Below are 19,235 nucleotides of genomic sequence, written 5' to 3'. Positions count from 1 at the left end.
AGCTCTCATCGACCAGGAGCGTCACCTGCGCAACCTCGCCCGCCTCGCCATCACCCGTACGCGTCGTCGTCGCCGCCAACTCGCCGCGCCCTTCTCGTCGTCAACGCAACCGACCATCATGCCGCCAGCGGTGCGAGGCAGTGCATCCGGGCAGGTGTTTCCCTGCCCTGACTGCGACAAGACCTTTTCGCGCAAGGAGGTGAGCCTCTCCCTCGCCATGTCGCCGCGCCTCCCCCCAGTCCCCTCGTGCGAGTCGTCGAAGGGCCGCAAGCTGACCTTGCCTCGCCCGGCCTCGCGCCGCGCAGTACATGGCTCGCCACCACCGCTCGAAGCACAGCAGGGAGAAGCCGTTCCAGTGCGAGCACTGCGGGCACGCGTTCAGTCGCAGGTCCGTCGCTCCGCTCGTACTTTCGCTCGTCACAAGCCGCCAGTTGCAGGACACTGACGCCGCTCTTGCCCGACACCCGCAGCGACCTTCTGCGGCGACACTACAAGACGTGCGCCCAGGCCAAGGCGGCGAGGGGCGAGGGCGAGGCCACCGCCGGCTCGTCGACTGGGTCGCCCGCCGTCGAGTCGCCGCCTGTCGCCTCGACGTCGGCCATGTCGCTCGATTTGCCTCCTCCGCCGTCGAACGAGGCGTTCACGAGACGGGCGAGCTACTCGTGGTACAACCAGGCGCCGCCGCCGCAGCAGCAGGAGGAGCCCGCCCTCCCCGTTCCGCCTGCTCGCTTCCTCGACCATCACACCAACGCCAACGTGCCGCAGTACCCTTCCGCACCCCAACCCCCGCCGCTCTACGTCCCCCACCGCGCATACTACCCTACGCCGTCGACCATCTCCGACTCGCACACCCCGTCGTCCGCGTCGCCCTACTCGGTCCCGACGACCGCCTCGACCACCGCCACGACGCCCGACGTCAACAACGCCCAGCTCCCCAGCCCGCCTGCCCTGAGCGTCATGGATCGCGTCGCTGTGGCGACTGCGGCCGCGCAACCTCGTGCGCAAGAAGCGGCCCGAGCGCCGCCGCCGCCCGGCGCACCGCCGACCGCGCTGCCGGCCATGCCCGTCCTCGCCGCCGCCGGCTCCTCCGCCGGGCAGTACCCGGGTTACCTCCAGCCGACGTCGGCGTTCAAGGAGGGCGTCGCGCAGCACGACACACTCGCGCCGGGCCTGTCGCGCACGGGCAGCTTCACCAAGGACGAGGTGCTCGCGTCCGAGGTCCTGCAGGACCTCATGCGCACACCGTTCGGCGCACCGACGTCGACGCCGGCGAGCCCGGGCTACCCGTGGCACGGCGCCAAAGCGGCGCAGCGCGCCGACGAGCGGCCCGAGGCGGCCGCGTCGAACGAGGCCGTCGCGCTCGTCGACACGTCCAACAGCGACTGGGCGTTCGCGCCGTTCAGCTACGGCGGCGGTGTCGGCGGGACGGTCGGCGCGTACGGCGGGTACGCCGCCGGGCCCGTGTCGAACAAGCTCGAGGAGACGCCGGCGGCGCAACAGCTCGCCGAGTACTTCAACAAGGGCGGCGTCGGCGGCATCACGGCGCTCGATCTCGGGTTCCCGACCGAGCCGTCCATCTTCCCCGACTGGCTCATCAATCCCAAGCCCGTCCACGTCGAGCCCGACATGCAGCGCTGGTGGCTCCCCGAACAGAAGTTCTGCCTCGGCTGTGCGTCCTCGCTTCTCCTCTCGTCTCTCCGTCTCTCCCCCGAGCACCACCCACTGACCTCTCGCTCGCCCCGCAGACCTGTACCCGTGGCACGTGCCGCCCCTGCCCGTCCTGTCGGGCTACGCTCGCAAGGCGACCGAGGAGCTCTTGGCGGCCGTCCCGATCCTGCACGGCCCGTCGGCCGTCATGAACGAGCTGCCGACGCACATGGCGTTCGCGCTCACCGTCGCCGGCGGCGCGTACGAGCCCGAGGGCCAGAGCTTCAGCAACGAGATGCTCGTCGAGAAGCGCGTCTTCCTCGTTCGAGGTCCGTCCCATCTTCCTCACTCTCGTGTCCCCTCAGCGCCTGAGCGACGCCTGACTCTTCTTTTCGACGCACGCAGGCTTCCAGGAGCACGAGAAGAGCTGGGAGGACCGGTTCGCGTCGCTGCAGTCGCTCCTGCTGTACCAGCTCCTCGGCCTCTTCCACCGCGACGAGCAACGTGCGTCCTCGGCCCGTTCCCTCCACTCTCGTACGCCGGACTGACGTCCTCGTTCCTCCTGCAGAGCGCCTCTTGTCGCACTCGTTCCATTCGGCCCTGATCTACATGTTGCGCGCGCTCGACCTGCCTGGCCTCGTCGCCCGCGCCTTGCCGGTCCGGCCCGTGCCCGGCATGCACGGCGAGGTCCTCGAGAAGTGTTGGCGAGCTTGGCTCGAGATCGAGACTCGCAGGCGGTGCGTCTCGACTCTCTCTCTCTCTCTCGTGCCGTCCGTTGGCTCGGGGCACGAGAACTGACTTGAGCGTGCCGCGCCCGCAGGGTCTGCTTCATCATCTTCCTCGTCGACCTCGAGCACGCCGCCGCGACCAACTCGCCGCAGCTCCTGTCGCTCAGCGACCTCAACATCGACCTGCCGGCGTCCGAGCGCGCGTGGAAGGCCGAGAACGCCGCCGAGTGGCTCGAGCGCAGCAGCTCGGCGCTGTACCCTCGCGCCATCCCGTTCCTCGCCGCCGTGCGCGCCCTCCTGTCGCCGACGCCGCCCGAGCCGTTCTCGGCCGCAGGCGTCCTCCTCGCCGAGCTCGGCCGCCTGTCATCGTTCCCGCTCCTCGTCCTGTCGCGCACCCTGTCGTACCTCGAGCGCAAGACGCAGGAGGCGCTCGAGCAGATCGACCCGTTCAAGAACCTGCTCGGCGGCCTCGGCGTGTACGAGGGCCGCGAGAGCGAGAACCGCGCCGTCCTCGAGCGCATTCGGCGAGGGCGCGAGATCCTGCGCTCGCTTCCCGGCGGCATTGCCCGCGGCGGCGGCGAGGGCTGGTGGAACGAGATCATCCCCTCGGCCAAGGACTTTGTGCCCGCCGAGACGGGCGTGCCGCGCTCGGCGAGCTCGCCGAAACGGAGCACGAGCATGGCATCGTCGGCGTCGTCGTCGTCTCGCGGTGCGTCGTCGTCGAGGTCGAGCCACTCGACCCTGCCGTCGCCGCCGACGCCAGCCCCGGGCTCGCTCGAAGAGCTCCTCGCCGAGTTCGACGAGCAGCCGTACACGCCCTATGCCGGCGAAGGCGGCGCCAACCCAGGCGAGACGTACGAGCAGGCGCAGGAGCGCGCGCGCAAGCACGCCGAGCGACGCGTCAAGGACATGCGGCAGATGATGCCCGAGGCGTTCGCGCTGCCTTGAGCCTCTCTTTCTTCCCTCCTCTCTCTACCCCCCTCTCCCTCTCTCTCCGTCATTCACTCGCGTCTTCTATCAGTGCCCGTTTGTCCGCCTCTGTAGCTCTCATTCAGCTTGCCTTGCACGTGCCCTTTCTCTCACTTTCTTTCTCCCTCGAGAGGAACGACGAGCTGCGAGGGAGAGCGGGGTACTTGTACACGCCATGTTGGTTGCAGCACGTCGCCGAGAGGCCGTGCGATAGGAGGACAAACGTCGGGAGGAGAAAGGACTAGCTGAAAGGGGGGGACGAGGGGCGAGGGACGAGAGCGAGAGAGAGAGAGAAAGGTGGAAAGGACGGCAGGTACGACGAGGTCGGATGGGTATGCGGGGGAGAGCGAGAGAAGGCGAGGGGGAGAGAGAGCGCAAGGGGGCTGTGTGTTTCACGTACTAAGCTCTCATGTTTGAACAATAAAATTAATATAAATCAGCAACTTAAATAGCCTCTAAGGTTTTAAGTTCGAGTGGCTCGTGCGCAACTTGCGCTCGACCTCGCTCGCGTCGTCGCCCGTCTCGCCCGACGCCGACGCCGACGCCGAGGCCGCTGCGTCGTCCTGCTTGGGCGCCTGCGCGTCCTTGTCGGCAACGTCCTCGATCATGGCGGTGTCGTCGCCGCTGCCGCCGCCCTCGCCGTCGTCCATGGCCTCTTCCCGCTCGAGCTCGGCCATGCGCGCACGCAGCGCGGCCTGGATTGTCGGCAGGTCGAGCTCGGTCTCGTCCTCGCTGTCGTCGTCGCCCGCCGCACCGCCGGCGCCGGCGAGGCGCCCGAGCGCGCTCATGTTGACGGCGCCGCCGAGGATCCCGCTCGGGGCCACGGCGTCGACGCGGTCAACGGCCGTGCCGGCCGCGTTGGACGACGACGAGCCGCCCATGAGGGCGCCCCGAGGCCCGTTGCCGCCCTGGCCGAACGGCTCGACGAGCTCCTTGGGCGTCTGGTACGGCTCGCCGCGCTCGACGCGCTCCTTGACCCACTGGTACCACTCGTCCTTTGTGCGGTCGCCGAGGAGGGCGACGACCATCATGGTCATGTTGTCGCACCCGACGCCGCCCCAGTCGGAATCGGGCGCGAGGCAGCGGTCCATGAGGTCCTCGCAGATGGCCGTCAGGGGCTTGTCCTGCGAGATCGACAGGCGCACATAGTCGATGACCTGCTGCGACGTGAGGACGTCCCAGATGCCGTCGCACGCGATGACGACAAACTCGTCTTCGGGCGTCGCGTCGTGCACCGTGATGTCCGGGTCGGCCGTCACGACCTGCTGCTCGGCGTCGAGGTTCGGCGACTGCTTGAAATCGAAGTCGCCGAGTGCTCGCGACAGGGCGAGGTTGCCTGTGCAGGGGGGCAGCGAGTCAGTCCCGTTCCTCGTCCTCCTTGTCCTCGTCCTCCTCGTCGACCTCGTCCTGCCGAGACACCGAGAGTGAAGCAGCGGACGCACCGTTGACGCGCCCAAACTCGACAAAGCCACCGGCGGCGACAATGCGCGAGTTCTCGCCCTGGTTGGTCGGCTTGTGGTCGAACGAGAGCGGTTTTGCCTCGCCGCCGACCGACATGACGGCGCGCGAGTCACCGGCGTTGGCCTACGCGTGGTGGGGCGAGAGTCAGTGACGTCGCGCGAGGCAGAGGGAGAACGAGAGAGGGAGGAGGGCGAGGGGACGCACGCAGACGATGTTCATCTCGGGCGTGATGATGGCCGACACGGCGGTGCAGCCTGACGGGTCGCCGCGGAAGTCGGGGTCTGCGTGATGGCGACGACGATGGAGGAGAGGGGAAGGACGGAGAGGCGGCAGAGGGTCAGTGAAAGGCGAGCGAGGCGAGGTGCGGCCCCACTCGGACTCGTCGCGCGCGAGAGGCCGACGGGGAACGTGAACGGCTTGGACTCACTTGCGCGCAGGTCCTCGTCCGTCTCGAGGTATGCCCGCTTCAAGCTCGCCTCCCAGTCCTTGCGCTTGAAGGCGGCGTTGGCGGCGAGGCGCGAGTGGACCGTGTCGCCGGCGAACTTTGCGACGGTCGAGCCTGGGCGGTCGAGGTGCGGGTCAGTGAAGGCTCGGCAGGGAACAAGAGCACTCGAGAGAGAGAGCGTGGACGGACCTCCATGGCCGTCGTACACCGCGAAGAAGGACGTCTTCTTGCCGTCGGTCTCGTCGCCGAGCGAGAGGACGCTCGCGTGCGCGTCCTCCATGGCTGCACGGGGGCGCGGGCGCAAGCGCACCGGCTTCGAGTCAGCTCTGTCTGACGTGTGTCGAGGTCGCCGCGCGACACCGCAGCCCGCCCGAGCGTCTCCAGCGAGCCGGATCGGGCGAGCAAACGTCGAAAGGAAGGCGGTGCTCACTGAGCCTCCAGCCCTGCATCTCGCTCACGGCCCACGCCAGTCTGCACAGGGTGGGTGCAACAGGGTCAGTGAGTCCGATCTCGAGTACCCCGGTGCTTGCCCGGGTCCGCAGAGGGCGCGAGGGCGAGCGACACCGGCCGCCGAGGCCAGCTCGTGCGTGCTGTCCCACCGCGGGCGGGTCGCACTGGAGTGGCGCGAGAGAGCGAGGGGGGACGCACCGGTCATCGGCACCTTCCTGCGTGTGCTTGTCCTGCACGGGCTCGGAGAGGGTCTGGCCCATGGTTGTCGAGAGAGGATGAGAGAGGGCGACGACGAGGCGAGTTGTGGGGGACGACGGGGGGCGAGCTGGGGCCGGCGACGGGCTGTGCTGGCTGTGGGCGAGCTCGGGTTCGGTTGCTGGCTGGCGTGAGGGCACAGGCGAGTCTCGCTGGTCGGTGGAGAGAGCTCGGTGGGGGGAGCGGGAGATGAGGTCGGCTCGACCGCAGCAGCTGCCCCGAGCCGACGCCACGAGCGAGCACCGCGCAACGCGCACCGGTGTGAACAGGGGCACTGCCCTGCGATACAGTTCTTGCAATCACGCCCGTCTACAGCGACTCGCGCAACGAGACCTCGCCTCTCGCTCCTCCTCCTCCTCCTCGAGCAAGAGAGGCTCGACCGTCCTCCGCTTCTCGCGCACCTCGCCTCGACCCGCCCACCCCTGACGCCGCTCATCCCCGGCACGTTCACCGCACGACGAGCGCCAAGTTGCGCAAGCTGCCCGTCGCCTGGTCAAACAGGTTGACGACCTCGACCCGCCTCTCGCTCGTCCACGCGCCCATCGCCCCGCCGCCGTCGTCGCGCATGCCCTCGACGAGGTACGCGAACCGATCGAGGACGCACAGCGTCTCGAGTGGCGGGCCGAGCCAGCTCCGCAGCGTCCAGAAGACGCGCAGGTAGAACATGGCCGCGGCCCACTCGCGCTCGTCGTCGCCCTCGCCGCTCCCGAACGGCACCTCGGGGCACTCGTCCTCGCTCAATCCACCCTCGGCCTTGCGCAGCGCCCTCGCGCGGTACTCTCCCCACGTCGCGCACTCGGCGACGCGCCCGACGCTGCGCTTGCCGTTGGTCCCGATCCGAGCTCCCTCGAGCTCGGCCTCGAACCGGGCGCGGAACGCGAGCTTGCGCGTCGAGGTGCGGAACGCGGCCGTCGACGCCGCAGAGAGGTGCCACGTCGGCGGGCTCTGCGGCGTGAGGCGCAGGTGCGCGCGCGACATGCGCTCGGCGGCGGCGGCGGCGGCGGCGGCGGTGGGCGGGCCGGCGAGCGAACGCACGTGCGCCGAGAGCGGGAACAGGGACGGTGTCTGCATGTTGTAGCAGCACCCGACAAAGACGGCGCGGGCGCCGGCGCGCCGTGCCGCGTCGTCGCGGTGCGCGCGCACGAAAGCCGTGAGCGCCGCGGGCGTCAGGTCGCCGCACGCGTGCAGCGCGACGAGGAGCGCCGGCTGCGTCTCGGGCGCGTCGTCGTCGTCGTCGTTGACCGGAGCGGGCGGCGGCCACCGCTTGAGCGCAGCCTCGACGCCGTCGGCGTCGAGCGCGCTCACCTCGTGCGTGAGGCTGCCCTTGGCGGGCGCGAGCTGGGCGTGGAGCCGGATCGAGTCGAGGCGCTCGGCGCCCGACTTTTGCGAGTCGGACCAGTCGATGGCGAGGACGTGCAGGTCGAGCGGTGGACAGGCGAGGGCGCGCGAGAGGTGGGCCTGGAGTCGGGGGAGGGAGGGAGGGAGGACGACGTCAACTCTCGGGCCTTGGGGCGAGGCAGAGGAGGACAGGCAGTGGGACGCACTCGACCGGACCCAACGTCGACACAGTGCGTCAGGGGCGCGTCCTCGAGCATGTCGGCGACGAGCGCCGCGAACCGGTCGCACTCGTGGTCCTTCTTGGGGGACTTGCCGGCGTTTTGCGCGTTCTTGAGGTTGATCTTGGCGAGGCGCTCCTCGGCGGTGCGGGTCGTGCGCTTGGTCGGTGCCGGTGTGCGAGAGGGGCGGGCGGTGCGGGTGCGCGAGGGTGGGTAGGTGACGACGGGGAGGTCGGAGCAGGTGCGGGGGAGGGAGAGGGTGCGACACGAGGCGAGGTAGGCGGCGAGGGTCGGTGGCGCATCGTCCTGAGTACGGCGAGGGGTCAGCTCTGTCGAGGAAGAGAGAGGTAGCGGCCCGAGAGACGCACAGGACAGTGGCCCTCGCTCAGTCGTCGCAGGAGCGCATCGCGGTCGTCGTCGGCCGTCACGCCCTCGAAGAATGCGCGCCAGTCTGCCGGCAGCAGGTCCCAGCAAGACCACTCGTGGTCCTGCCGCACACGCAAACGACGCGAGCTGGACGAAGACGAGGTCGAGGTCGAGGCGGGCACAGTTTGGAAGAAGGTGTTGGCGGACGAGGTGGCGATGGATTGGACGAAAGGGTCGTCGAGGGTGAAGCGGATGAGCTCTTCGAGGTCGACGGGGAAGCTGAAGGGTTCTGGCGGGCTGCCCATGGTCCAGAGTCGGGTGAGGTTCGATGTCGAGCTGATGAAGCGAGACACGCGGGTGCAGGACTGCGGCTGCGGCTGCGGGTGGTCCTGCTCGGTGCGAGCTGTATGAGGCTAGTGATGTACCGCAAGGCAGCGCAGGCCCTGGTGGGTGAGGATGCGAGAGGGTGACACCGCCTCTTCCGAATCTCGCTCGTCTTCCTCGCTCAACCGCAACCCACCCGCGCAGTTCCCTCAGAGCCACGCCAACCCCACACAACCCGCCAACCTGCTACCCCGACTCGCCGCCCGCACCGCGCTCCAGCGCACCACCACGCTCCTCCTCCTTCCCCGCCTCGCACGCCGCCACTTGGCCACGCCCGCCGCCAGCGTCCCTCAACCGCTCATGGCCGCCGCTCCGCCCCTCGTACCGCAGCGCTCCTTCTACAAGCGGCCCTTGCCGCCATCCTGCACGGCGTTCGCCAGCCCCGAGGGCAAGCAGCTCTTCGCAAAGGCGCTCGCGGCGGGCACCATGGAGAGCTACTTCATCCTCGCAGTATGTCCTCTCTCTCCTCCTCCGTGCGACCAATCTTAGCCACTGACCCGGCGCTCCCCCCACAGCCACAAATGGTGACGCAGAACGAGCCCGCCTTTTGCGCCGTGCGTCCTCGCGACCCCCCTCTTCCTCGTCTGCACCGGCTAGCTGACCCTGTCGCCCGCACGCAGCTCGGCACGCTCGTCCAGATCCTCAACAGCCTCGGTGTCGACCCGCAACGGCGGTGGAAGTCGGGCTGGCGGTGGTACGACCAGGGTGCGCCCCGCCTCTCCCTCTTTCTCCCTCTCTCGCCGCATAAATGCCGCGCGTCTTCCTAGGGCACGTCGGGCTCACTCGTACTTCGTGCCGCGCCCGTAGACATGCTCGACTGCTGTCGACCGCTGAGCGACGTCGCCCAAGTCGGCCTCACGCTCTCGGAATTCGCGTGCCTGAGCCGGTGCAACTCGCTCGACGCCGTCGTGCACTCGCCCTTGCTCGACGCAGCAGGCGGTGCCGCCGAGCGCGAGGCGGGCCTCGCCCGGTTCCGCGACGACCTGCGCGAGACGAGCAGGGGCAAGGGCGTCATGGCGCTCAGCTACTCGCGCGCGACGCTCGGCCAGACGGGCGACGGGCACTTTAGCCCGATCGGCGGGTACTGCGAGGAGGACGACATGGTGCTCATCCTCGACGTGCGTCCCCTCACCCGCGCCCTCCTCTCGCACGCACGCACGCACGCACTGACCTCTCTCTCGATGGGCCCCTCGCGCGCGCGCAGGTTGCGCGCTTCAAGTATCCTTCCTACTGGGTCCCGACGAGGCTCGCGTACGACTCGATGCTGCCGCTCGACAAGGCGACGGGCCAGCCTCGAGGGTACGTCGTCCTCGACGTCGCCGGCGCCGACTCGGGCTCGCCCGGGGCGCCCTTGTCACAGACGACCGTCACGCTCAACAAGGTGCGCCGGCTCGGTCTTTCCTCTATCTTTTTCTAGCGGCCACGCGGCCTCGTTCGTTCGGGCATTAACTCGCTCGCACACGTAGTCGACCTGGGCGTCGCTCAACGGTTCGCTTTCGGGCCTCCTCCTCCGCTCGGCCAAGGACTCGCCGACCGCCACCGACCTCGTCAACACCCTCCTGTCGCACCTCGCCCTCTCGCTCCCGACCTCGCCCATCGCCGGCCGGTCGACCGCCTCGGCCTCGCTCCCCTCGCTCCTCGACACCCTCTCGACGACCCGCCTCGCCGCCGCAACCCCGTTCACCTCGTCCTCGGACCCGTCCGCCGTCCTCCTCAACCTCACCTTCCTCCTCGCCCTCGTCTCGCCGCGCTCGCCACTCGCCGCACTCGTCCCGCCCTCGGCTGCGGCGGACCTCGCCGCGCTCGCCGAGGACGCGCTCGAGCGTGTGCCCGGGCTCAGGGACGAGGTTGACGGTGCGGCACGGCAGCTGGGCGCGCTGGGCGAGTGCTGCAGGAGCGAGGAGGACAATGGGGCGGCGTGTGGGTGTGCGGGACCGGGGCAGGGGAGGGGGACCGAGGGAGGTGCGGCGGCGTGAGAGGGCGCGAGCATGGTTCGACGGCAGGCTACGGCGCTCAGGTCGACACGAGGGTCACGCAGGCGGGAGGTGTGGTGACGAGCGAGGCGATCGCGATGTCAAAAGTCGAGGAGGAGGGAAACCAACTTTGGGCGGTGGGGTGACCGGGAGCGCCAGTTGTGCGGGACGGGCGGGCTCTCGATGTTGATAGATCCCCTCTCTGTGTCTCCTGTAGACGGCCCCGCAGCGCGAGCTAAGATCTGGCGGTGCCTCGTTACGCGTACGACTCGCGAGCGCTCGTCTCCCTTCCTCTCACTCTCACTCTCTCTCTCTCCCTCGTCCTCCACCTCGCCTCGCGCGCGCGCGATGAGCGTCACGCGCAAGCTGCACTGGGCGATGAGCAACAGCAGGGTCGCCTTTGCGCGTGCGTCCCGCATCTCTCTCTTCCTCGCGCTCGACGCGTCCCCCTTCCCGCTCGGCGCACGCGACCTGACGGCCCTCGTCCTGCCCGACCGCAGTCCTCCTGCCCCTCGCCGGGCTCAGCTACTTCGCCTACGAGCTCCTCGTCGCCCCTTCTCGGCCCCCCCTCGAGCGCCTCGCCGCGTCGAGCGACCCCGACCTCGCCGCCTCGTCCGACTCGCTCAACTCGGGCGGTGGCGGCCTCGGCTCGCTCGTGTACCAGTACACGCCGGGCTTCCTCGCGAGCCAGCTCCCGGCCGCGCTCGAGGGCACGCTCGACGAGCTCCTGCACGTGCCCAAGAACGAGGTGGGCGGGATCGCCATCTGCGCGAGCATCAAGAACGAGGCGCGCTTCATCACCGAGTGGCTGCTCTACGTGCGTCCCCTGTCTCTCTCTCTCCCTCCCTGACCTCGACATGGAAAGCTGACCCGAGCGCGCCCTCGCAGAACCGCGCCAACGGCGTCGACCGCTTCTACCTGTGCGTCCTCGTTCCCTCCCTCGTCGCCCGTTCTGCCGCCGACACGGCTCACCCCTCGCGCAGGTACGACACGGGCTCGACCGACAACACGCTCGAGGTGCTGCAGCCGTGGATGGAGACCGGCGTCGTCGTCTTGCACAAGTTCAAGGCCGGTGCGTCCTCGCTCGCTCGCTCGGCCCCCTCTCGCGGATCTCGCTCACGACTCGCCCTCTCGCAGACCAAGGCGGCTACTTTCAGCTCAACTCGCTCGAGACGTGCTCTCGGACCTACGGCCTCGAGTCGGACTGGATCCTCGACTGCGACGTCGACGAGTTCTACGTCGCGACGCCCGCCCTCACGTCGCACCAGCGCCTGCCCGCCGCGACGACGTTCGAGATGCCCGACCAGCCCCTGCGCAGGCTCCTGTTCGACAACTACATCTACTCGAGCGTCGACGCCATCGCCGCGAGCCGCATCACGTGGAAGAACGCCGGGTTCGCGCGCCTGCCCGACAACGCGAGCGTGCTTGCTTCGCAGACTCTGCGGTGCGCCCTCTCTCTCCCTCTCTCACTGTCGGCGCAGGCCGAGCGCACCTGACGTGAGCTCTTTGTACCGCAGCGACATCTACCACGCCATCCCGTACGGCAAGCTCGAGTACACCAAGGTTCGTCCCGCGTCCGCCTCGCGCTCGAGCCCCTCCTCGCCGAGCTCACCCCGCCCTCTCCCGCCACGCAGTCACTCCTGCGCTCGGCCAAGACACCTGGGTGGTACATCCCCGGCGCGCACTTCCTCCGCAACGACGACCTGCGCAAGGAAAATGCGCGCATCGTCACGGCCGACGGCCAGCTCATCCCCGTCATCGACCTCAAGCCGGGCAACGCCAACCCGGGCACGCTGTACAAGGGCCACAACACGTTTCGCGTTTTTGAGCCGCTCGTCATGTACCACTACGTCGAGAGGGGTGCGTCTCGGCGCTCGCGCCCTTTCGCTTCTCCCCCTCGCCTCGCACTGACCCTCGCCTCCTCGTTCTGCAGACCTCGAGGCACGTCTCCCTCGCGCCGCATTGTTCGTGGACGCGAACTGACTCGATGTCACGCTCGCAGAACTGCCTCGACAAGCTCAAGAACGCGCAAAGGGTCCGCAAGGGCGGCTGGAGGGACCAGGCGGGCGAGGCGGGCTGCAAAAGGTGCGCTCTCGCTCTCTCTCTCCTCTCTTTGGACCTCGCCCTGACGTCTCGTGTCCCGCAGCTTCGAGCTGTATCAGCCGGACGACGAGTGGGTCCCGATGCACGAGAAGGGCGGGTTCTGTGCGTCGTCGTCGTTCCTCTCTCGCTCTCTCGCCCGCCTTTGCGCCGCGAACTGACACCCTCCCTCGCGTCACAGATGGCGGCGCCGTCAAGGACATGACGATGAGCAACTCGTGGTACGGGCAGCACCTGCCGGGCCTGATCCGGCTCGTCCTGCAGCGCGCCGACCAGATTGTCGCCGAGGGCAACGTCCGGCAGGCCAAGCTCGTCGACCCGCACCCGGCGCTCGTCGCCGAGTGGGTGCGCAAAGGCAAGAACCCGCAGAACGGCATGGACATTGTCAAGGAGGACGAGCCGGAGAAGAAGGAGGAGGACGAGGCCTGAGGGCGTGTTGCTGTCGTCGCCGGCGGGCTCACTGGTAGAGCCGACTTGCATCGTGATTGCGTTGTCTCTCTTTGCGTCGCTTCGACGACCGTGCAGCGAGAGAGCGAGAAAGTGTCTCTTGCGAGGAGGATCTGCCCGTCGCCGCCCCGTTGGAGCTGATGAGAACCAACCTTGCCCTCCCACCACCATCTCAGCCTCCCGCGAGCTCACAGCTAGCTAGAAGCATACGCACGCACTCCAAGACCGCCTTTGACTCGCCACGCAGCCGCCCACACGCCTCGATCCTCGGCCACCTGCCCCCCTCCTCCGCCGCACCGCCTCGCATGTCGTCGTCTGCCGTCCCGCCCTCAGGGCTCGCGCCAGCACCAAACGCCGCACCCACTAGCCCTCTCGACGGCACGGCCGACCCGGCGCAGGCCGCCTCGCCCGACGACGCCAACACTCAGCACAAGCCGTCGGTCCTCGACGCGGCCAAGACGATCCGGCCCCTCGAGGACCTGCAGCGCCTGCCCAACATGCCCTGCGCGCGCTACTCGCTCCTGTTCGGCATCGTCGCCGGCGTCAGCGTCGGGTGTCTGCGGTTCGTGTTCAGCCGCACGGCGAGGCGCGGGACCCTCATGGGCGGCGGCGGTGGGGCGGGACGGTGGGCTGAGGTGGGCGCGGCGGCCAACTGGGCGGTGGGAGCTTGGGGCGTCGGCAGCTTGGGTGCCTGGTGCGTCCTCGTCCGCTCTTTCGTCCTCCCTCGCCTTCCCGGACCTCCTTGAGCATGACACTGACCTTGCTTCCTCGTCCTTCCCTTTCCTCCCTGCGCACTCTGCGTGATCGCCATCGTCCCGAACCCCATCCTCGACTTCCGCGCCGACCGGCCGCGCTCGAACCCAACGACTCCTCGCGACCTCCTCGCCGTGCCTCCTCCCTCATCCCGCTCGACAACCCCCCCTCGCCGTCGTCACCCTCACAGGGAGACCTGTCGCGCCCGCCAGACGGCCGAGGCAGCGCGCATGAACGCCCTCGTGTCCGAGATTAAGGCCCGCCGTGCCGCCAAGGGGCCCAAGCCGGCGACGGCGGCGGCCGACCTCGAGCGGCCCTCGTCTGGCCCAGCAGGGATCCGGGTCGGCGCACTCGGTGAGGAGGTGCGGCGGGATCAGGACCCGGCGCGAGGACCGGGAGCAGGAGCGAGCGAGCTGCCGGTCGAGCCGGAGAGGAAGACCGGCGGAGGATGGTTCGGCGGGAGGATATAAACGAGGGACCGGGCGGCGGCATAGAGTGAGCATCTTGCAACACTGCATCTTCTCCTTCTCATCGAGTGTCCCTCTTTCGCCGGAGAAGTCGAGGAGACGGTGCTCGCCTCGCCCTCGCTGCCCTCGTGCGTCGCTCGGTTTCTCTCGCCAGCGAGAGCTCGCTCGTTTTGAGCCCGCGCTGTGAAGCTCTGTGTGCCCTTCTCTCCCTCGTCGCGCTCTCTGACTCGTCGCTCTCGCTCGCTCCTCGCTCTCTCGAGCGCCGCAAGTCGAACGCGAGCTCTATTCCGAGATCCACTCGCCCGACGCTCTACGTCTCGCGCCGCCCTTGCCACAAATGCCGAGCCTGCTGAGAAAGTCGTCGACGACGGGCTCGGCTGCATCGAGTCCGAGATCTGCAGGCGGTCGAGAGAGAGAGAGAGAGTGAGCGAGCGAGCGAGGTGGACTCGGCAACGGCTCGGCGACGACCGCCGGGCGGCGCTCGGCTCGCTGAAGAGAGAGTGCGAGAGAGGACGCACAGTGGATACCGTCGCCGTACACCGAGTCGATCTGGCCCGCCTGCGTGTACTGGTGCGCGTCGACGACCTCCCACCCTCTCTCTCGCGCCAGCTCGGCCGCCTTGTCGTTCCAGTACTTGATGCGCGGGCCCGTGCGGCAGTCGTGGTTGTGCAACTGCGGGTGCGTCGCCGGGATGTTGAAGAAGAAGTAGCGCGGGCGCTTTGGTGGGCGCGACGAGGACGAGGACGGCGGGTGGCCGGCGAGGCAGGCGGCGACGCGGTCGGGCCACGTCGAGAAGAAGGCGTCCATCGACGCGAGCCAGGACGACGTCGACGGGCAGTTCCAGCACGCCTCGTGCGAGCCCTGTGAGGAGTAAAGTGTCAGGACGGGCTCGGGCAACGCTCAGGGGGACCGAGCGGGGGAGAGGAAGTGTGGCGCACGGTCGAGATGGCGAACGAGTCGAACCGGCGGATCGTGTCGCAGCTGACGTCGGCCTTGAGGAACGGGTCCCAGCGAAACTCCTGTGTGCTCGCACCTCGAGCGTCAGTCGGGCTCGCTCGAAAGAGTGGAAGAGGACGGGCGGCGACGCACGAGGTACAGGTTGTCGACGGCGCCGCTCTTGCTGTCCGCCTTCATCGACTTGTCCTCGACAGAGTCGTTGCCGCTGAGACGATGCTTGACAATGTCGTAGATGGCCCGGGCGTGGCTGTCGCCCAAGAGGAAGACGGCGTACTCCTCCTTGACGCAGCTCGCGTGGTCCCGGAAGCGCAGGCCGTCGTGGTTCCACGCGTGGCAGAGCGACGGCACGAACGTGTACAGGCCGGCCATGGGGCGCGAGTGCTGAAGCGGGACGGGCAAAGGCGGGTAGACGAGGTCGTGCGGGTTGCTCGGGACCCAGTGGCCGAGCGGCGTGCGGAGCGGGTCGAGCGTCGAGCAGTCGGGGCGGTCGGCGAGCTGTGCGTCCTTGTCGTCGGTCGAGGTCGGTAGGCCGTAGATGTGGTCGACAGGCTCGCCGAGTCGAGGCGGGATGTAGGGTCGGCAGGCGTCGTCGCACAGGTTGAGCTCGAGCGGCTCGGCGACGAGCCGCTGCATGAGCAGTCGCGGTCGTGGTCGCGAGCCCTTCTCGGCGTCGATCTCCTTGAAGCCCTCGTAGTCCTGCGAGAAGGTCATGGGTTAGGCTCGGGACGAGGAACGAGAAAAAGGAAGAAAAGGCGCCCGCGCACGCACCTCGTACAGCAGCGAGACGTTGAGCCACAGGCGCCCAGCGTTGTTGAGGCGAAACCTGAACAAGTACTCGCAGTCGCCGAGGTACTCGGACGGCACCATCTCGGCCCGCCGCTCGGCGCCGTCGACCTGGACGTTGAACGTGTCGGGACCAAGCTTGCCGCGAATCCAGGCGGCGAGCGTCGGGTCCTTGGACGGCTCGTTGTTGTCGCTCTCCATCTCGGCGCACCGCAACGGGCTCGTGCGGCTGATGGTGAGCTCGAAGGCGTTGCACGTGCGCTTGTCGTGGACGAGCGCGAGCGAGAAGTCGGGCGAGGACGAGGGGAGGTCGATGGGCGCGCTTCGGCGCTGCGCCTCGAGGAGGGAGGGAGGGATCGCGAGTCGAGGGTCGGGGCACACGGGCCGTGGCTGGAGGACGGCGAAGGCGACAGGGCGGAATGGCTGTCGGCGAGACGAGGTCAGCTCGGGATGGCCGGCGCACCCTCTCTATCGGGCTTCAGGGGAGCAAGGGACGCACTCGATAGACTGTTGCGGCGGATGCTCCGACCATCAGGGCGCCGAGTAACCAGCAGAAAGCCGCGACAGGTCGTCGTCGTGGTGCAGACGGCGGCTGTGGCCCGCTCGGCCCGCCCGCGCCGTCCTCCTCCTGCTGCGCCGCCATGTCGAGCTCGAGGTAGCTCGCCGGTCGAGGGCGTGCGAGTCGATCTCGCTGCTCGAGGGCGCTGTACCGGCCGCGGTGCTCGAGGTTGGGCGAGAGGTGGATGTTGGCCCGGCGCCAGATCGGCTCCTTCTCGGGCAGCGGCGGGAGGATGGACAGCTCGTCGTTGTCGTCGTCGAGGGCGAAAGACCTGTGGGCGGTGAGCGGTGCGTTGCGGTTGCTTGAGGAGCCGGCCGGCGGCGCGACGAGGTCGCACGCTCAGGAAGAGAGAGGAGGGGGAGACGCACGAGCGGCGTGATAGGCTCATTCTCGAGCGGTGCACAGCTCGAGCAGGTCGAGAAGAGCAAGCGAGCAGCAGGGAGCGGGTGGGAGGAGAGCGACGGCGGCGGCGCGAGTCGAAGCCGGCCCGTTCGTCGGCAGCCTCCCCACACTTTGATTCATCTCGAGCTGCCGTTCTGGGCTGAGGCTCTCGACCGATTCGGGCTCGCTGTCGAGCTCCCTCGTCCGCACGTGCAACGTCCACCTTGTCGCGGGCGCGCGCAAATCTCTCGCAAGAGGAGGAGGACCGAGCGCTCGTTGTTACACACACACACACACACACACAGACTGGCTACAGAGGCTCGGCGTCGTCGGCGCGCAGCCACAGGACGAGAGCGCCCGCCGCGACGAGCGCGTCGACGGCGCCGACGGCGAGGAAGGGTGCGCCCGGCAGGCGGTCGAAGAGGAAGCCCGCTCCCGACCCGACGGCGAGGATCCCGAGGCCTGCGTACGCCCGCACGTTTCGAGTCAGGGCGAAGCTCGGGCGGAAGAGGAGGCGAGAGAGAGAGAGAAAAAGAGAGGACGCACCTCCGCTCAGGCCGTACGCCCCGCTCAGCGTGCCCGCCACCTCGCGTCCCTCTTTGGCGACGACCGTGCCGCGGCCCGTCGTCATGAGCGCGAGCGACAGGACGACGCCCGCCGCCTGGGCGACGCCGAGGCCAGCGACGTACAGCCACGAGAGGCCGGCTCGAGGGTCGCCACCATTTGGGAGGAACGCGAACGCGACGAGGCTTGCGGCGCCGATGATGAAGGCGACAGCGACAGCGAGGGCTTGCGGGTGCGAGGTCGAGAGGCGGGTGGAGGACGAGACGAGGCCGACGAGCGGCGAGAGGACGAGGGCGAGGAGCTGGACGACGCCTGTGAGAATCGACGAGCGGACGTAGGCCTGTCGGCAAGAGTCGTGGGCCGAGCCGACGAGCGTTGCCGAGTCGCACAGGTCGTGGTCGAGGAAGTACTGCGGGACAGGGTGAGGGTGTCAGTCGGCCGTGCACGAGGAAGCTCGCGAAAGAAGGGTGGACGCACTCGATTGACGAGGAGCGGGATGTACGCCGTCACGACGATCGCCTGCGCCCGCGACGCAAAGCTCGCCGCAAAGCTCAAGGCAACGTCGCCCGACCCGCGAGCGAGCCTGAAACCCTCGACGAGCTTGCCCGCCCCCCTTTTCATCCTCGACACGATGCCCGCCCTCGATCGCCCGCTCCCGCTCCCGCTCGACCGAGACGCCGTGCTCGGGAGGAGCGCTGCGAGGAAGATGCCCTCAGAGACGGCCAGGCCGCCGGCGAGGTACAGCGTGCGGCGCAAGGCCTGCTCGAGGGTCGAGGGCGAGTCGGGCTCGGGGGATAGGTTGGCGAGCAAGGTGGGGAGGCGCAGGAAGCCGAATACTGCAGCGACGTGCGCAACGTGAGTAGGCCGGTCGGGACGAGGGTGACAAGGGAAACGAGGACGCACCGGCGAGGAGGGCGCCGAGCCCGCTCGAGAAGCCCAACACGCCTGCGAGACGCGCAGGCTCGTGTCGACGAAAGCTCGCCGTCGAGACCGTCGAGCCTCGCCGCGCCGAGGACGAGACGAGCCGGGTGCGCTCGTCGGGCTCGTCTGCGGGTTCGTCGCTCGCGGCGCACTCGTCGGGGACGACCGACATGGTCGCCATCATCGAGCTCATCGTCGTGACGAGACTGCCGCCGCCGACCTGTGCCGTCCGACCAGGTCAGCTGCGTCGAGAGAGAGAGGTGGGGACGAGAGGGACGCACCGCGAAGAGGACCCTCGCCGCGACCAGCTCGTTGACGCTGCGCGCGCTCGCGTACGCGACGAATGCGCACCCGACGACGACATGGCCGACCGCGGCGACCCACTTGACGCCGATGCGGTCGCCGAGGGCGCCGGCGGGGAGGTACAGGGCGAGGGCGGTGAGCTCGTCGGCGGCGAGGAGGCGACCGGTGATGGCGCCTGCGCGTGCGGCGGGAATGTGCAAGAGGGACGAGAGGACGAAGGGCGAGACGGCGTTGACGAGAACGAGCCAACACACGACGAGGGTCGAGTTCGAGACGAGGGCGATGAGGGACGAAGGGCGAGTGTCGGGCGCCAGGCCCAGCCAGCCCAGGGCGGGCATGTCGCGGTGCGGTATCGAGCGAGGTGGCTCGTCTCGTGCAGGTGGTGGGAGTGCGGCAGAAGACGAGCGACGACGCTCGGCTCGGCGGCCGCTCGGTGGGGGTCTCTGCTTTTCTGGCCTTCGAGCAACGTCCAGCTCTCAGTCATGATCGTAAACACGGGCAACTCGCACAGCGAGACGTTGCAGGACAAGGGGAAAGGGCGAAAGAGGGGTATCTCGACGCGCGAGGGCAGGGGAGGGAGGAGTACAAGGGAGGACAGAGGCAGTGCCCGTGCGAGGAGAGGGTATGGGCGCGAGACAGGTTGCTGGACACGCCTCGAGGACGACGAGGGGAATGTGAGAAGGGAGGGATGCGCTCAAGGGGGGATCGAGCGGGCGAACGCCTCGACGTCGACGTCGTCGGCCGCCGCATGCCGCAGCCACGGGTA

General features: G+C 68.8%; 7 protein-coding genes across 7 annotated transcripts; 4 read left to right on the top strand and 3 right to left on the bottom strand.

The window, feature by feature from the left end:
• Positions 1-308: 308 nt before the first annotated feature.
• RHOBADRAFT_55078 (uncharacterized protein) lies at positions 309-3,457 on the top strand (the record flags this gene model as incomplete). Its single annotated transcript, XM_018417657.1, has 6 exons — positions 309-388; positions 471-1,669; positions 1,746-1,976; positions 2,053-2,151; positions 2,216-2,384; positions 2,468-3,457. Coding segments are annotated over 6 exons (2,768 nt in total), but the record flags the coding sequence as incomplete, so codon positions are not given.
• A 342-nt stretch (positions 3,458-3,799) lies between these two features.
• On the bottom strand, positions 3,800-5,960 carry RHOBADRAFT_45884 (uncharacterized protein; the record flags this gene model as incomplete). The annotated part of the gene is made up of 7 exons (XM_018414681.1): positions 3,800-4,680; positions 4,787-4,928; positions 5,010-5,086; positions 5,233-5,364; positions 5,440-5,532; positions 5,681-5,721; positions 5,899-5,960. The coding sequence occupies 7 exons, from the start codon at positions 5,958-5,960 to the stop codon at positions 3,800-3,802; spliced, it is 1,428 nt and encodes a 475-aa protein (XP_018269366.1).
• A 253-nt stretch (positions 5,961-6,213) lies between these two features.
• RHOBADRAFT_55076 (uncharacterized protein) lies at positions 6,214-8,197 on the bottom strand. The gene is made up of 3 exons (XM_018417656.1): positions 7,880-8,197; positions 7,500-7,817; positions 6,214-7,413 (listed from the first exon to the last, which is right to left on the bottom strand). The coding sequence occupies exons 1-3, from the start codon at positions 8,180-8,182 to the stop codon at positions 6,403-6,405; spliced, it is 1,632 nt and encodes a 543-aa protein (XP_018269365.1). The 5' UTR covers positions 8,183-8,197; the 3' UTR covers positions 6,214-6,402.
• A 260-nt stretch (positions 8,198-8,457) lies between these two features.
• RHOBADRAFT_55075 (uncharacterized protein) lies at positions 8,458-10,520 on the top strand. The gene is made up of 6 exons (XM_018417655.1): positions 8,458-8,711; positions 8,777-8,815; positions 8,882-8,966; positions 9,069-9,379; positions 9,466-9,642; positions 9,728-10,520. Exons 1-6 carry the CDS (start codon positions 8,562-8,564, stop codon positions 10,235-10,237), a joined length of 1,272 nt encoding a protein of 423 aa, XP_018269364.1. The 5' UTR covers positions 8,458-8,561; the 3' UTR covers positions 10,238-10,520.
• Positions 10,521-10,582: 62 nt separating this feature from the next.
• Positions 10,583-12,830, top strand: RHOBADRAFT_55074 (glycosyltransferase family 2 protein; the record flags this gene model as incomplete). The annotated part of the gene is made up of 11 exons (XM_018417654.1): positions 10,583-10,640; positions 10,735-11,051; positions 11,123-11,154; positions 11,218-11,306; positions 11,372-11,678; positions 11,752-11,797; positions 11,869-12,094; positions 12,168-12,202; positions 12,237-12,319; positions 12,381-12,439; positions 12,516-12,830. The coding sequence occupies 11 exons, from the start codon at positions 10,583-10,585 to the stop codon at positions 12,761-12,763; spliced, it is 1,500 nt and encodes a 499-aa protein (XP_018269363.1). The 3' UTR covers positions 12,764-12,830.
• Positions 12,831-13,086: 256 nt separating this feature from the next.
• Positions 13,087-14,064, top strand: RHOBADRAFT_55073 (uncharacterized protein; the record flags this gene model as incomplete). Its single annotated transcript, XM_018417653.1, has 2 exons — positions 13,087-13,475; positions 13,725-14,064. 2 exons carry the CDS (start codon positions 13,087-13,089, stop codon positions 14,002-14,004), a joined length of 669 nt encoding a protein of 222 aa, XP_018269362.1. The 3' UTR covers positions 14,005-14,064.
• A 207-nt stretch (positions 14,065-14,271) lies between these two features.
• Positions 14,272-18,833, bottom strand: RHOBADRAFT_55072 (uncharacterized protein). The gene is made up of 11 exons (XM_018417652.1): positions 18,448-18,833; positions 18,149-18,386; positions 17,723-18,081; positions 17,228-17,654; positions 16,996-17,143; positions 16,241-16,571; positions 15,727-16,164; positions 15,091-15,654; positions 14,940-15,020; positions 14,520-14,862; positions 14,272-14,396 (listed from the first exon to the last, which is right to left on the bottom strand). Exons 1-11 carry the CDS (start codon positions 18,805-18,807, stop codon positions 14,284-14,286), a joined length of 3,402 nt encoding a protein of 1,133 aa, XP_018269361.1. The 5' UTR covers positions 18,808-18,833; the 3' UTR covers positions 14,272-14,283.
• Between the last annotated feature and the right edge of the window lie 402 nt (positions 18,834-19,235).

This window comes from Rhodotorula graminis, assembly GCF_001329695.1.
Source record: "Rhodotorula graminis WP1 unplaced genomic scaffold RHOBAscaffold_11, whole genome shotgun sequence".
Taxonomy (NCBI): domain Eukaryota; kingdom Fungi; phylum Basidiomycota; class Microbotryomycetes; order Sporidiobolales; family Sporidiobolaceae; genus Rhodotorula; species Rhodotorula graminis.
The sequence above is the reverse complement of the archived record's forward strand: the minus strand, read 5'-3'. Positions and strand labels throughout refer to the sequence as shown.